Consider the following 17304-nt stretch of genomic DNA (forward strand, 5'->3'; position numbering starts at 1 on the left):
TAATACAAAGCAGCTACATCAGAGAGTCTCACTTTGATGCTAATTCCCTCACGTAAAGAGTCCTTTTATGTGCTGGGCTCCTGTTTAAACCACTGGCCTGATTTGCCAGCCCCAGTTAATTTAAATCTGTTATTAGTGAATGAGAAAGCATGTGGATCTGGTTGCAGTAGAAGAATATTTGTTTTATTTCATCCTGCCATAGATTTTTCCTCAAGGTTTGTCTCACTGAGAGGCAGTAACAGGCAACAAAGTAAACAGCATGAAGTTCTTTCTGGAGCTTGTCACTCCACTGCTGCAAACAACAGCAGCCTCCTTAGCCTATCGTTGAGTTTATTCTGATGTTGTAAAGTGTGTATTGTTGAACACACCTCTTCTACCCTACTCCTAACACTAGCATGAAGGTATTTTTTCTGTTTTACAGCAAAGGTATATTATTTACAGGTATTTGTCTGTTTTACATGTCCTTCCATCTCTTTTTTCCTTTGATATTCTGTTGCTGGACGTAAGACTTTTCTACTTAAACCTTTTATACCTTTTATGTACAAGTCTACATACTGGTTTCTCTGACAACTTAAATACACAGCTGATGTCTCCTTTGAGAATGATTCTACAACTTTTTAAAATAAATTATAGAAAATGCACCTGTGATCTCACTGTTAGTCAGATAAGAGCCCTCTAAATATTACTATTATTGAATGTTTTAGAAGAGTTTGATAAGCTGCATCTTATCAAACACCACTATATCTTCTTCAAAGGGTTTTAGACAGACTATCTCATGACTTTTGTTTCCTAAGCCTGAGATAATGTGAAAAGAACATATGTGAAAAGAATCATTCCATAGTGTTCCATCAAACCCATGTTTTCTATAAAAGTGGTGTAGGGATTTTATGGTTGTTCTATTTAATTTTTACAAGGTGAATCCTGATGGCACATAGAAGAAAAGAATCTATCTAGGGGAAGAAGCAGCATAATACAAGCTTTAGGGTTTTAAATATATGGGGTATTCCCAACAGATCGTGTTACTAAACTCAGGGTGTTTACTACTGCATCTAATCCACTACAGTTGGGGGCTGCTACCCAAAGGGATACCTCCTGCCCCGTCCCTGTCCTCAGCTGCTTCCTCACACAGGCTTTCTGTGGTGGATCAAGATGCTGTGCTGCTGTGTTATCAACGAGCTAAGACAGGAGGTAACCAATCCAACCTGGAAATACACCTTCTTCTCAGTTGGCTGATGTCATTCATACAGTTTCATCACAAAATCATTGGCTGTAAATCAAAGGAAATATCACATCAATTTACCTGGTAAATGAGCCTAATTTGTTGGAAGTACGCTGAGCTCTCAACACGAGTTCCACCAGCAACGATGTGCATTACAAGAGGAAAGGCAGCTTGATATGTCCTCTGCTTTATAAAGCAGGAAAGGTGAAGATGAGCACTTTACTCAAAGAATTCAAGTAATATAACATCTTTAGCTCACAATAAGCTTTATTAATTGGTTGACTCTCCAGACTGGTAAAAGACATGCAATTATAATGTGGACAGAACATAAACTACTATTCAACTCTCAAAGGATCCTCTAGAAGGATGTATTTTACTTGCGGATGAGTGAATGCTCAACACATCCAGCTGCTGCACTGAAAAACAGACAAAACTTTAAGTGGCCAGAAACAGCTGTCAGAAGTTGGTATTAAAATTTCTAAGAATAACTAACTTACTCTAATTTTAAAATAAACATAGACATTGACTGTTTTTCTACTCCCTGCCTACAAATAACTAGTAGCAATTAATTTCTTTCAACCCTGGAGAAATGTTTGCCAATAGTTCTGATTAACATCACTGCACATTTAATATTTCAGCACCGTGACTTACAGCATACTCTATTCAGGATAGGGTCATGGCATACCTAGAGCCTTTGCAATTAACACAGGGTCTCAGATCTGATTCAAAGCCAGTAAACAATAACTTCACATGAGCTCTGGCCCATCATCCATCAGGATGGATGAGCAGTATCAGACTTCCCACCTGCTTGTGGAGCAGTTGTCCTTTCAGATGGGAAGCTGGGGCTGAAAGAGGGATGGCATCTACACACCTGGTTGTGCTATGGACTCCTGTAATGATACAGCCTTACAAGTGTCTGTAGTTTGTGCTGCGCTCAGTCACCAAGGCACAGATGAGGCTCCCAGCCAGCCCTGTGCTGGCCACCTGCAGAGACCAATGTTTCTTTTCAGACGTTATCCACCCCAAGCAACAAAAAGTTTACTTCTCAACTGCCATACTATCCACATCTTTGAATGGGTCCTTCGTGAGGCTTCTCAGGCTTTACTAGCCACACCTACTCATCTGCCCAGAGCGGTGCAACAAAAAGGTTGTGAAACGAGTAAATTGTATTTAGGCAGCTATTCACTATTCATTTCTCTGGAACCGCTGGCATCCCTCACAGGCGCTCCACAGGCATTTCCATGGCACCCACCGTTACCTGGCCGAAGGCCGGGCTGCCAGACGAGCCGAGGAACTCGGAGGCGGCCAAGTCCCCGCGCAGGTAAGCCGAGGGGCAGCGCAGCCCCGGCCTGCGGGCGGCGCCGGCGGACCGGCTGGTGGCCGTGAGGGAGCGCGGGGCTGCGCGCTGGGGGAGCGAGCGCCGGGCCGGCTGCCGCCCCCCTCCCCCCGCGCGGCGCGGCGGCTGCCGCTCCCCGCAGAGGCCCCTCGGCCCGGCGGAGCCCGCACCGCGCTCCCCCCGGGCGAGGGGCGGGGGCGAGCACCGTCCCGGCCGGCGCTGATCTTACGCTCCCATTGGCCGCTGTCTGCGCTGACGTCACGATCATGATGAGAATTAATGATCGGAGGCGCTGATTTCATTGTGTGACGCCGGGACCGACCCAGCCGAAACCGGCTGAATCCGGAGCCCCGCGCCAGCCCCGCACAGCACGGTAAGCCCGGCGCGCCGCGCAGGGGCGGTGGGCGGGCGCGACTGAATCCCGGGGGGGCAGCCGGGTCCCCGCCCGGGAGGGGCGCGGCGGGCGGGCGGGGAGGAGGAGGATGAGGAGGAGGAGGCGGCCGCCGCTGATGCGGCTGGGCCGGCGGCCTGGCGGTGGGGGAGGGCGGCCGCGCGGGCCCGCGCTCGCAGCTCCGCCCGGGGCGCGCAGGCGCGCTGCCCCTCCCACGGCGCCCCCGCCGCGCCAGCGCGAGCCGCCGCCGCCGGGCACGGGCGCACGCGCACAGCCGCTGGGCGCGCGGGGGCGGCCGCTTGCGCGTGCGCGGGGCGGGGATGGCGCCTGCGCCCCAGCGGCCCGGCCGCCGCCGCCCCGGGGGGATGGGGGTCCAGCGGGAGGTTGGCGTGGCGGTCTGTCGTTTCCCACCGCCTCGCCTCTGTGCAGGGGCCGCTCCTCGGGGCGGGGCGGGGGCAGCCGAACGCTCTGCGGGCGGTTGGGAAGGGGTGAGAAGCAAGGCTACCGCTGCCTCGCAGTGTGAGCCCGTCCAGGGCAGATGGTCTCCCGAGCACGAGTGAGGCAGGAGGTGGTCAGCAGCACGGGGTCATCACAGAGCAGCTCGCACCTTGCTCCCTTTAAACACATCTCAGAGGCTGCACTGGTCCTGTTCTGGTGCTGAAGATGGTCAGTCACAGTGGCAGATGATCAGTGTGTCCTTTTGCTGTCACCCTGAAGTGTTTGGATGTGAAGGAGGGGCAAGAAGTGCGCTGTTTGTGCAGTCTGGAGTGTTCTGGAGGGATGATGGTGCTACGAGGGGTCTTGCCTGTGAAAGTGCTTGTGTTGCACATAGGATTGCCCTCTCTCGGGGCATAATAATCCTCACCCTTTCCCCCCACATTGTTAGGCTAGGGCTTTTGATATTATGGCCAATATAATACATCACTGACCAAAAGTTGTCCGCTGGACTCCTGAATCAGTTTGCATCTTTAGTGTAAAACTGCATCTTAGTATTCCTTTCCTATTTTCTGACGTAGGTCTTACAGATGCTTGTGTGTATCATTTAAATGATTGGCTGATGCAGTTGAAGTCAGAAGTCTTTAATTTGCATGAGTAAAGTGGGATGGGATGCATAAACATGCAGAGCTGCGTTCATAGCTTATGTTATTAAGTTACTGAGCACTGCCTAATTTGTCTCTAAAAGGGCTGAATTTCATAGATAGAACCATACTACAAATGCTGTACTTAGCAGAGAACAGAGCAATTGTGATGCGAGTCTGACATTAAACGTTGTTTTACAAGCTGGTTGGTGTGTTACACTTATCCAACCACAAGCATAATCTACTGCACTTAGAGTTGTGTAGTTGTAGCTTTTTTGGCCTGTGTAGGAAAGGCAGTAACCCACAAATTGCAATTACTAAAACATTGTTGCTTGGTGTGCGACCTGTGTCTCCACGGGTAGTGTGCAGGTTAGCTGATTGGATTTCTTTTCCTTCCAGCTGTGCAAGAAATAGGGAGATTTTGACAGATGTGGAAAGTGAAGTAGGTAACTGTTGGGGCAGTTCAGGTTTCTGAAGTGCTACTAACGGTGTCCCCACTGCAGTCTTGTATTATTTATGTATGTAGGAGCTTTGTTATTGTAGTTGCAGTTTTGTCTCGGATTTATATCTATACCAACTGTAAATTCACATCTGAGACTGGCTTCTGTAACTATTTGAAGTGAAAGGGGTATCATTGAGTTTTCCTATTTTTCAAACTAATTACTATGAACGTATTCCATAAATACTTACCTTATAAGTAAGTTTACTTGGTTCAGCAGTCTTAATAATTTTGAGGCTTTTTGCCACTAAGACTCTAATGCTATATATTGGAGGCAGTCTTTAGGCCACAGAATTTTTTTTCCTCCTTCTTATGTTTCTGCATTTTTCATTTTTTTTATGCCTGCAGATCTTCCAAGTAGTCTTTGCAGAATAGCTCAGTGACTCTTGAATTCATTTTTCATCTAAGCAGAGGATCATTGATACCATATTATTTCCATTTCCTTATGGTTGTTCTTTCTTTTTTGGTACTTGTTGCACAAAGGTTTTTTCATTAGTATCTAAATACATCTCTGGGCTTCATGTGGTCTCCCTGGAGAGATTCTTAATTTTGGATGTTAAATAAAGCAACCAGAGGGGAAAGACATTTGCAACAAACTGTGGGAGATAACTGTTACATTAAGTAGTTTTCATGAAGTATGACTTCAGAAGCAAACTCTGCTTCAGTTTGTTCCTGTTCTGCACTCTCCACCCATGTTTGCCCTTCCCACAGAAGGGGAGGAAGGTGGATGCTGTGGAAAGGGAAAGGGGGATGGATACTGTAGAAGGCTGTAAGAATAACTTTAATCTGGCCTGACAAGGAACTGATGTGACAGGTCACAGTGTGTTAGTGGGTTTGTTCTTTGTGAGGCTCCTACTCAGCATTTTTGGAGATTGGAGCTCGTGTCTTCGCTCTTACTACCTACCAGCCTTAGACCTCTCAGGTGTCCCACTGTCTGACTGAGCAGGAAACCCGCTTTTTCATTTGTCATAGATATTTTCTATGCTGTCACATAGACAGCAACATACATGGCCAAGGCTACTTAGTTTTATTAGCAGAGCAGGCAGATATTGAACCTTTAAAATTACTGCTTTGCTACCTCTGTCTTTTGTTCACGTGAAAATATACCTTATGGTAATTGAATTTCTGTTAGCGTAATGCTTTGCCTAGATTTTATTAAATTACACAGAGTTCTGTAACAACCTCTATTTTCAGTGCTAATATGTTTCCCAACCAGCTGGACACCTGGCTTCCCAAAAGCTCAAACGCATGTTTTCTAAGCTTGGCAAGTCAGGATCAAAATGAAACTGATAAAAATCTATGTGGATTTCTAACTTGGAGTCTGAGTTTCAGACAAAGGTAAGAAATCCTGGAGACACTGTAGTGCTTCTTAGGTACACAACTTGAGCAAAGGCTCTATGTCCTTTGAAGTCACTGAAACTTTTTGAACAACACCGAGTCTGTTGTGAAGGCTGTGACCTGCTGATTCCTTTCATAGTGATGTGGCTGCATAAATGCTTAGTAATATCAGCACAAGTGTTTAGGAATCTCAGCACTTAGGAAGTTATTTCCCATGTTCAAGAAAACGTAAGAATTAATATCTTGTTCTGTATAAACTAGGGAAACTGGTGTTAAACAAGTAATAATTCTCAAAAAAACCCCACCAAACCCAAAATCAGTGTAATCCTTTGATGAATATATCCTATAGACAGTAATGTTATATATAGACAGTGTATTATAGACTGTCTATATTATGTATAGAGAGTAACAGTATGTTCTTACAGATGTTTGAATGCTCATTGTGCTTAATGTAGGTGAGTTGCTAGGTCTGACCGGGATGGAAGGGGAACAAAACTTGTTGCCTGTGAAATGGGATATGCAGAGACAGCACTTTGTAGCATGTGATGGCTTTGGACTTTGTGGTTTTCTAATGGAGTGTCCAAACATTCAGTAACTTGTTTTTTGAGTTGTTTTTATTTCAACACAGGATACTGTTTTAGATATTCCAAATAAGCACTTTAGAACCTCTGATAGCACAGATCCTCTGAGCTGTACTTGACTGGATTCCAAGCAGAACTTATTAAGGAATCTTACAGTGTTTTGATTGGCAGGAGTCAGTTACAAGTGAATTTAAAGAAACTGCAAAACTTAATTAGTTTGTTAAACCAGACCGTGACCTCTCTTAAGCTTAGCTTGGCAAAGTCTGCTGCTCAATGCCCATAGGTTTTATCTGAAGAGCAAGAGATCTTGTTAAAATGCTCCACCTTGTCCTTATCAGATGTCAAATACAACAGTGAAAGTATTTTAACACAGAAGTGATTTTGTATACAGAAATCCACATAATTAAAAGATGTGTCAAGGGCCTGAGATGGGTCTTCACTTGCAGCACATCAGATCTGGTTCTAAACACTTACCTGGCAACTGGGGGGGTCTTCATCGCAGTTGATCTATTTGGAGAGCATGCTGCTTTTTGATGAGCCTGGGTATGGAAAAGCTGGATGACAGACTTTGTCTGGATCTGGAAAGACAGAAGGCTCAGAACTATTTCTGATGGAGTCATGTGTGGGAACTGATCTCAACTAAACACAACAGGACCTCTGTTCCTGAAAGAGCAGCAGACACAGCTGACTTGCTGAACTTGCAAGAAGAAAAAGAATCATCGTGCATATCCATGTGGGAGATCTGAAAATGGTTCTTAACTTTATAAAGTAGATTTTTATGAACTTTATTGATTTGTTAATGGGCTAATAATTGTCTTCTCTGTTGCTTGTTATAAATGAGTACATATTCTAGGGAGATGTAACCCAGGCAAAGCCTGGTTTGTAACACAGGGGATGATGCTGTATTTAATAATGGACTAGATTGAGAGGGTAAGTAAGAATTTGGAACAGAGGTAAAAATGTTACTGAAAAATCATCTTCTGTTTTAAGTAGTACTGAAAACAGGATTTTTTACAAATCGGTAGTTAGTGATATTTCTATTTTCAGTTGACATACAGAGGAAAGTAAACTGGAGTCAGGACTGTGGTCTACAAGCATTTTACTACAAGTACTGATATTAATCTCTATTTATAGACGCCTGTTGAACTCTAATATCTATTAAGATTACATAGTGTAATCATCTTGATTAATAATGTGAAATGAGTTGTGTATCTGCTTATGCTTTTGAGCCCTTAGTAATTGTATTTCCCTGAAATAAGAAGCAGTTCTTGTGCAAAGATTCAGTGTGTTGCTGCTCTCTTCCTTTCTACCCAAAAGTTCCAAAACCAATAATAGGCCGCTTAGTAGCTACAAAGGTTTCCCTCATCCCTTCTATTTTCCTACAAGATGATGGTATGGTTTCTTATCCTTTAGGTTGTTCTGCATTAATTTGATACATGTACTGAAAGTATTAAAAATACCTTGTGGCTGGTGACTTCTTTGCTTTCTGGGACACGAAGTCAGATGTGGGTTGTTCCTGGCCAGCGACTGCAGTGTCTCAGCTGGTGACCTCCTCTTTGGGACAAAATAAAGGCCCTCTTCTGGAAATCCTGGTATGCTGGATGGGACTCTTCTTACATGTAACCAGAAGATTATATTATTTGCCTGTGTAGACTGTATAACAAGAGTGTAAAACTTCAGTTTGCCATCAGGGAGTTTGTTCTGTACTTGGTAACTTTCAGCCTTTTTCCTTTTCCAAGCTAAGCCATGAATTTTCAGGCCAACAAAGCTGTAAAACAACCCTATAATGTTCTTAAAAAGGCTGATTCATAGCCTCAGGGTAGAGTGTCACAGCAGCTTGAACCTTTCTAAATGAAGGCTGTGATTTGGGTGGCCCCTCCTTCGTGTTAATATTAGAGCATTAGGATTGCAGTCAACTGGATCAGAACTGCCTAAAGCCTCTCTCTTTGGGTTTTCTTGCCCTGAGTTCGTCTTCAGTTCTGATTCTTGATCTCTGACTTTGCAGCTGGGAAGAGCCAGTGCTGGTACAGCAGCAGAAGCAGCATGATGAACCATAATGGAGTGTAGGGTTGTCTGAAGGTGGAGACAGTGGAAACTTTACTTGTGCCAAACAGCCACCTTTATTTTATCTCAGATTTTGTCTTTTTTTGTTGTTGTTGTTTTGGTAGGGGAGAGGAAACAGACTTGCCTTGTTGGACCTGCTGGTGTTCCTCTGTTTTGCCTGATGCCTTTACTTTTTCTTCTTTTTTTTTCTTTAAAGGATAAACTTTTTCTTGGAAACTAGAGGCTCTTGGAGCTAGCAGCACAATGTAATATTTATTTGTTCATAAAAGGCTGTCAGTGTTGTTCCAAACATGTAGTTCACTCCTTCAACTTGAGTCTGTCACAAAGGAATCAATCTCTAATGCTTGACTATAACAGGTTTTTTTGGAAAGTAAGTAAAAGTACTGGTAAAGGACTCTGTAAAGAAAAGATCTCAACACTTAGTGTTATCACAAGCATAAATGAGAGCCTGTGCATTCTGCAAGTATTACAGTTTTTATTCCAACTTTCAGAGTATCTTCTTTTATTTTTAGATGAATCTGCGTTCTGTATTTACTGTAGAACAACAAAGGATATTGCAGCGTTATTATGAAAATGGAATGACAAATCAAAGTAAAAATTGCTTTCAGCTCATATTACAGTGTGCACAAGAAACTAAACTGGACTTCAGTGTAGTCAGGGTAAGTACTGAGGCCTTCCAAATTTTGTATGTTAAATTATACACATTCATTTCTTTACATAAAATATCTGTAGAGGACTGGAGTCTCTCACTTCGTACTTGTCTTAGACTTCAGTATGCCTGCGTGACATGCTCATTTGTATCCAGAGAGCCTGTTTATAGCTTGTTTTTGCTGAAATGCCTTCACATGATTGCTGTATTTAAGCCTGGATTGCACAAGGAGTGAATCTGTTTGCTTGTTTGTTTGGGGTTGGTTGTCTTTTGTTGATGGTGTTTTGGTTTGGGTTTTAAAAAATTATTTATTAAATTGCAAATTAGTTTGCCCTATGGAAACCTTGTGCAATGTATCATATCAAAGAAAGGTCATGTTATAAGGAAACTATTCTTAAGTTAAACAAATTTCTATAACCTAATGTATCTGGAGGAATAATTGTGAAAGTATTTCTTTCAACATGCTCTCACACTTGTGTTCCATGTCACAATCATAAATATTGTGGTCCCTCGTGGTTATTTACAGTGAATACATTCTTTCCTTATGAAAGAGGAATGTCACTACTGCTAACAGGAGCTCTTGCAAAGTCTATGAATTCCATGGGAAGGGAAATAATAATCCCTTTATGAAACACTAGACAACAAAATGGCTGTTGTCTAAGAGCAGAAATAGAAAACATGAAGCACTGGCTGAAAAATAACAGGGGTAGTGCAGCTACCAGGAGTTGCTGCAACACTAGACGCTGATGAGGAAGAACACAGATCAGTTTAGGGGTTTTTTAAGTGGTGTACCAGTAGTGTATTGACAACAACCCTTCCTGCCCCCTAATTACGACCTGGATTCCCTTCCCTCAAAGTACTTTTTTGTGGTGCAAAGTTCTGAAAGTCAGCCAGAAATTCAAACTTCCTGAAGACAAACACTTGTAACAGGAACCTGGTTGCTGATGATGCAGTCAGGGCCTGTTTTTCTATTTTTATTCTGATTGAAGGACCTAAAGGAAGCAACCAGTCTCTCCTCTCCTTGCAGTCCTCTCTCAGTCTTCATTTCCCTGACCATTTCCCCTACTGCACTGATGTATCGTGGCCGGTTTCCTTTAATTTTCCACTCTTACTGAGCCCTTATTTGCAAGACTTAAACTTCTTTCCTGCTTGTGAAGTGTGCTGGAAACAGACCCAGCATTGTCCTGCATTTGTCATATTTCTGCATGATCTTACCTTTCTTTTCTTCACCTCCCCCTCCTTTCTGCTTTCCATAACTCCAAGAATATATTCTTTCCCTGAATCAGGATTTCTGTAGCTGTGTCCTATACAACTACATCCAGTCTTTCCAGTTGTGAGCTGGGTTGGAAAAAAGAAAAGCCCTATTTATGATTAGATGTAAACCTCTACAGATTTTATTACTGCGATATGTAAAAATATGTTCACCCTTTCAAAATTAGGGCATGGGGGAGAGTTACTCCTGGCAAAAATGCTTGGCCCCTCTTCAAATTTAATAGAGAAGTACTCTAGCCTGTGTCTGGTTTGAATGGCCTGGTTTTGTTCATTAATATTAGCACGATTGTGCTGGTTGCTTTTTGTCTTCACATGAAACATGAGCAATGTGACTTCGTAAAGTCCTAAAGTTCTCCAAGTCTGATTTTCGTAGTATCACTGAGTGCTGGGTGCAGTGACCAGGGAGTTGGTGTGGGATTTTGCCCATAGTGCAACAGCAAGTATCAAAAGAGTTACAACTTTGTTATTCTTTTACACCTCTTAAAAGATTGTGATCAGGTTTAAGATTGACTTTCTGGTCAAAACTAACAGCAAGGCACTCCTGACAGTCCCTCTGTGGTGTATATCTGGTTTGGCGGACAGTCTGAAGTTCCAGCTCTGCCTTATCCAAAGTGGCAATATAAAGTCAGGGTCTCTTAAATTCCAGGTAGTTTTCTTAACAGCTGGACTTTTGATGTGGCATCTCTTCTGGAAGCTTCCAGTAATGCTTCCAGTGTTAGTGAAAGTGCTTCTGAAACTTATTAGTTGGGAAGCTTGTTTGAAACCAAGATCCATGTCCTTTTCCTTAAGATATTTTTTACTTAACAGCTCCTTTGTCACATCCCAAATCAATACTATAGCTATCAAGCTAGTAACAGTGTGGAGCTTCCCTTTCAGTCCAAATATATAGCTTTACATAATTCTTCTCGGTGCTAAAAATGGGAGCATTTGTAGCCTTTCCTTTCTCCCAGCAGTGCAATTCTTTCTTCTTGTGCTGATAGTATCTCACATTTATCCAGTTTCAGAGCAACCCAGTTAAATTTGCTAATCTTACCAAAACCTCTGTTCTTTTCTGATTTGGCTAATTCAGTTGTGTGCTTTTTGAGGGGAATTATGCTCCTTGATCCTTCAGGTGGATGCTTCGGTGGGAGCAACAAGCTAGGGATATAGTCAGGAGAACGGGACTCTGTCAGCAGTGGCAAATTTGACTTATGCTGTCTCATGAAACTGTACTTTAATCCCAAGTGAGTAGTAGTGCCACTAAGTTATTTACACTTCTTAAAAATAATTTCTTTTTAGGAAAATTATGAGGGAAAACTTTGGAAAAATTTGACATGAAATCTTTTCCTGGTTCAAAATTTGCAGTGTCTCTAGTCATAGTTTCTATCTTGACAGTTTACTGACTGAACAGAAATTACAGAAAAATAAAATTTATCTTCAAAGTTTGTTTTGTGGAATAAAAGAAATGGCTTGAGGTCTGTGGCTATACTTTCTGTATTGAAACGTGCTTTTGAGAAGGAAAATTTTATCACTGGGTAACTGAGATTTTAGTGCATGCAACACATCATGCCTCAAATTAGGCATTTTGTAAAACTGGGCAACAAAAATGAGTAGTATGGAATGGAGACTTCAGCATAGTTCTGCATGGCAGGGCTGTAGAAAGTTCTGTTTACTTCCTTAGCAGGTATTGGTATGTGAAGAAAACTTTCCTCCTTTCCTGTGATGAGGTGGAAACCCAAGACAGGTACTTAGTGCGGTTCAGTTGTTATGAGGTTAGGGTATTTATTGATTAAATCAACTGGTTTAGGTCGCTGAATGCTGAGGTTTTGCTTTGGTTTGGGTTCAGGTGTACAGCAGATGATGTCCAGAGTGGTGCAGAAAACTGTTCTACCATATCGCTGGATGCCTATCAGATCCATTGAACAGCTAACATAAGCAGATGCAAGAGCTTTTTGTGCTTTGGCTCTTGTATCCTGCTCGTTTATGCCTTCACATTCACTGGAGACACACTGTGGTGCAGGAATTGAGCAAGTCTTGTCTCTCTGATCATGGAAATTGCCAGAAATACTTAGATGATGCTTACACTTCCAGTGTTAGAGCTGAGGCTTCTATCAGATTAATTCTATCTTAAAGTAATGGAGTTAATGTTTCCCCTTCAGTTCTTTTAGCTGTCTCTTAACATGTTGATTGCAGGGCAGGCTTTCCTGTGTGCTTTAAAATAGCAATACATTTTTTGCCATTTTAAGTGAACAACAGCCATAGTACCTGTGTTTCTTAAATACTTTTTTCCTCTACTGTCTTTTATACAAAACCATTACTGTCATTGTCACTTTAGGAAATGTCCATAATGACAAACTTCTGTTGGAATCTAATCCTGATCATCCTGATCTTGTCTATCAATGTCTTTCAAAAACAGGTTTTGACACCAGGTCTTGATTTGTGCAGGTAGCAGAGGAGGATTAGTCCATAGGTCTGAATACTGCACAAAATTGTTTTGTAGTTGTCTAAAGGAGTTCTTCTTTTTCTTCCTCTCATCTAAATTCAGGACTTGTCAGTTTTCTGTTCAAGCAGTTTTGAAGGTTCTATCTCTCAGTTATGTGGTTACAAAAGTTTAACTGTGTCCCTCAGTGATGGTTCTGCATCCCAAGGTGCTAGATATTAAAAACTTTTATTTTGGAGAGTTATTCAGAGTGGTGTCAATGAAGTAAGTTTTCAAGGTGATTTTGAGACAGGAGGCATGATATAGTCTCGGGATTTTTGAGACTCTGGGGCTTTAATATTGAGAATAGGGTTCTCACCTGTATTAGTAAGTGAATCCCAAGCAGGAGAGGGATGGATTTCTACCCTGTATTGTTCAGATGCTACATAATCAGTAAATGATTTACATATTTGTAAACTTAGGTCTCAACTTGAACACTGAACGTTTCATCAGATCTACTTAAAAAAAATGGAACTGCCATTTTTTTCTGCTTATTTAATGCTTTGTTTTGTGTTTGTTGTCGTTGTTGTTTGTTGTTTGCAGACGTGGGTTGGCAATAAACGAAGAAAGATGAGCAGCAAGAGTGCTGTAGAGTCTGGTGGCACTCCCCCAGGGACTGTCCCTACTACTCCCTCAGTACCTCCAGAAGCAGCAGTTAGAAATGTGGTAAATATTGCTCGATCCCAAAGCCAGCAGTCTTCTTGGACCTCTTCTAATAACGATGTAATAGTAACTGGTATATACAGTCCTGCTAGTTCGTCCAGTAGGCAAGGAGCCACCAAACAGACAAGTGCTTCGATGGCAGAAATACATAAAACCTCTATTCCACGATTACCAGGAAAAAGTGATACAGAGTTTCAGCAGCAGCACATCCCTATAGGACGACAAGTACCACACTGTAAAAATGCTTCCCTATTAGTAGGGGAAAAGACTATTATTTTATCTAGGCAAACCAGTGTACTGAACTCTGCCAACTCCATATATAGTCACACTAAGAAGAGCTATGGTGGCTCCTCGGTGCAGACCGCAGAGTTGGTGTTACCTCAGAAACCGATGATATGCCACCGGCCCTGTAAAGCTGAACCTCTGGGATGTCAAAGGTTACAAAAACCAGACCACACAGCTCTTACATCCCACATGCCCCCTGGACAAAGGGCTAATACCAGGGACCCTTCCTGTAGCACGCAAAACCTGGAAATCCGCGAAGTGTTTTCGCTGGCGGTTACGGATCAACCTCCAAGAGTGGTGGGAGGAAGTGCCGCGCCAAAGCACTGCTCGGGGGAGGGCAGCTGTCTGTCCATCGCCATGGAGACTGGAGACGTGGATGATGAGTATGCTAGAGAAGAAGAGCTGGCATCCATGGGAGCACAAATACAAAGCTATTCAAGATACTGTGAAAGCAGCAGTTCTATTCGGGTAGAGAACCAAAGTGCAGCCTTGTCTGGGCCAGGAAGAAATGTGAGCTGTAGTTCACAGATGGTGAATGCCAGGGACATGCCTGACAGTATTCTGTATCATAACAGAGACTACCACTTGCCTGCACGGACCTCATTACATACCACATCCAGTACATTATATAACAGTGCTAATCCATCGAGAAGTTCCTTTTCTCCACATTTCACATCTTCAAGTCAACTGAGGCTGTCACAAAACCAAAATAATTACCAGGTAATCTGTCAATGTATCTCTGTCTTCAAACCTTGAAGACAAGATTGTAGATTAAGTATGAAGACAAAGTTGTAGATTAAGTATTGTTTTCTTTGGAAGTTGGTAGCTAGTTAGCAATAGGTTCACCTTTCTTCAGGTGATACTCTGTTCATGTCTTTCAGCAGAGGTAATTCCTTCTTAACCAAAAGTGCAGACAGGACTATGGTATGGTAGGGATCTTACCACTATAGCCAAGCCTGTGGCTGCAGAGCGTAGCTGTATATTAAAGATCAGTGTGAGCTTCATAGGTTCAGTAGCTAAACTTTGGTTTACAACAGGATCACACTGACAACTGCTAATACATGCTCCAGCCTGTGCCAGCACGTCACAGCCAGGCCTTTGGTTGTTCCTCTGTAGACACCCTTCACATGTGGCTGTGTGCAGACGTGGGATTCTGCCATCGTTTGTGTGCTGTACAGTTCCTTGCCCTGATTAGTGTCAGCTCAGATTAGCTCTTCAATCAGCACTGCCTGTACTCCCTGTGCAGCTGCCAGTCTCATGGACTTGCTTTCTGTTAGGGATTAGGATCTCCTGCGAGGTAGTTAAGATGATGTGAGGCACTAAGTGAACAAATATTCTTCCTCTCCACATCATCTAATTCTAATGTCAGGTTTACATTCAGTTCCATTATTTCCTCATCCTCTAATGGGAGTCCCTCAGTGACACTGTGAGGGGAAAATCAAATGCAGATAATTGAAGAATTAAAAGATGTTAGAAGCTACAGCACTGACACACTTAGTTTTTTATTGTTGTAGCTAGAGTAGAGGTAGTTGTGCAGGAAACATACAAATTGATTTTTTTAATGGATTTTTATACCACTTGGCATGAAAAAGTCTAGAGGCACCGAGATAGAAGTCTTAAGAGTGACATGAGAAGTCTTAAGAGTTCCCTTTGTGCATTTGCCTGCTATTACCTTTTTATTTTATCCTGAAACTGAACCATGTGAACTACATACCACCTTCTTTTGTGCATTGTTCCCTGGCACAGGGAACGATACTTTGTGAAGTGTTTTTGCGGGGGGGTTGTGTTTTTCTTTTTTCTGACTTCTTCCTATCTCATGTAAGGATTGGAAAAAAAGCTCTTGAGTCCAAGTAAGTGCCACTTTTCATCAGAATTAGTGCTTTTCTTGATAAACCTGAGATTTAAGGAGCATATTTACTTTGGAATGGGTTCTGTGTAGTCGATGGGACGGACATCTGCAATGCTTACTTATGGCCTTTTCTAAGCTGAGCACTTTAGACAAACTGTTCTGTCCTTTTCTCCCTTCTCTCTGACAGTCTGCTGGTATTATATTACTGTTCTTCCTTGAAGTTATACAATTCATTAAATGCTCTTTACTTTTGACATTGCAGTTTCATAGAAGAAAAGCTGGAAATGTGCACATCTGTTCAATAAATTTTTCCTTAGCTTTCATGACGTGAAATACTTCTTTGATACCTCCAGCTGTGTGCTCTTGGTACTTGTTTGAGGCATCAGAGAGATATATTTCTTACAGCTTTTAAAAATGTTTTAATGAAATTTGAAATAACTTTCATTTGTGTTTTTTCGTGGGTAGAGACAGGGTCTTTTTAAACAGCTAGAACAGGTGACACTTTATATGTTCATGTGGCATGATATGGATCAGAACAAGGAGATCTCCGTATCTTTGGGGGATTCTTTTTCCTTTTTTTCCCATTTATAATAGCATACCTATTTTTTTTTTATAAACAAGGAATTCATCTGCACCCTATTTGATTTCCATGCCTGTCCCACAGAAACCCTGTTCTTGGGATTTGGGAATGCAGCTTAGATTGAGGAAACTCTTGTTCCCTATATTATCCCTTACCCTTATAGAGTTTTAAACCTTGGAAAAATTGAACAGGTTGTTATTAATTCACTTATTGCTGCACACACGCACACTGTGAACCTCTGAGATGACAGTCTTCAGTATTAGAGACTTTTTAAGGGAGGGCAAGAGCTGTGGGGTCAGGGCATGTAGCATCATGACCCTGTGCAAGCTGCAGAAGAATAGTGTCCTACAGCCTGGCCAGATCTGTAGTACCTTGTAAAAATGGATGGTGCTGATTTCCCCAGATCATTGCGTTCCTTGCTGAGAGTTTTTTAGCACATTCCAGAACAATGCAGAAGTAAGTCCTGTATCTTAAGAGGTGTTAGTGTATGACAGTAACACTTCCAACACTCATTTATCACGTTGACAAGAAAATTTTACCTACTGCTTTCAAAGTCATGTGTAACAAATACTGTACCCTGCCAGGCTGATAACCTATTTTGTCAAAATCATCGGTTCTGCACCAGTTTAACTCCCTCTGTCAAATCCTCCCCTTAAGTCCAGCGTGACTGCTATTTCATGTAGACATAACCCTTATAGCTTAATAGTATTTATGCACTAAACTTCCTGAGATGTAGATTTTGTAACAGATGCTGTCAGAATTCTTTTAGACTTATGCAGGATGACACTTTTGTGTGTTGTCAGTTTCTGTTAATGTTATTGCCCATGTTTAGCCAATTTCTCCATCAGCAAAGGAAAACAAACCCTTAAACTTGGGGAAATCTTCCTAAACTTAAAAACAGATTAAACCTGAGCAACATGATTTTTGGAGCAGTTAAACATCCAAGCAGATGCTTCTTCAAAGTCAAAGCTGTGTGATTTGTGTTTTGATGAAGTAATTACTGTTGTACATTGGTGGGGTATCTAATTAGCAATTAGTTAT

At 42.2% G+C, this 17304-nt stretch overlaps 1 protein-coding gene across 3 annotated transcripts in view; it reads left to right on the top strand.

Annotated features, from left to right (window-relative positions):
• Positions 1 to 2868: 2868 nt before the first annotated feature.
• The window catches only part of HDX (highly divergent homeobox), a 49487-nt gene continuing 35051 nt past the window's right edge, over positions 2869 to 17304 (top strand). The window contains exons 1-3 of one of the 3 annotated variants that reach the window (XM_062006849.1): positions 2869 to 2928; positions 9020 to 9166; positions 13430 to 14554. In XM_062006849.1, the coding sequence (XP_061862833.1) occupies positions 9020 to 9166; positions 13430 to 14554 (1272 nt within the window). In that variant the 5' untranslated portion in view covers positions 2869 to 2928. Of the gene's footprint in view, positions 2929 to 3527; positions 3613 to 7979; positions 8036 to 9019; positions 9167 to 13429; positions 14555 to 17304 lie in introns of those variants that run through there. The other 2 variants (XM_062006848.1, XM_062006850.1) reach the window with 2 other exon arrangements.

Source organism: Colius striatus, chromosome 13 (genome assembly GCF_028858725.1).
Source record: "Colius striatus isolate bColStr4 chromosome 13, bColStr4.1.hap1, whole genome shotgun sequence".
NCBI classification, from domain to species: Eukaryota; Metazoa; Chordata; class Aves; order Coliiformes; family Coliidae; genus Colius; species Colius striatus.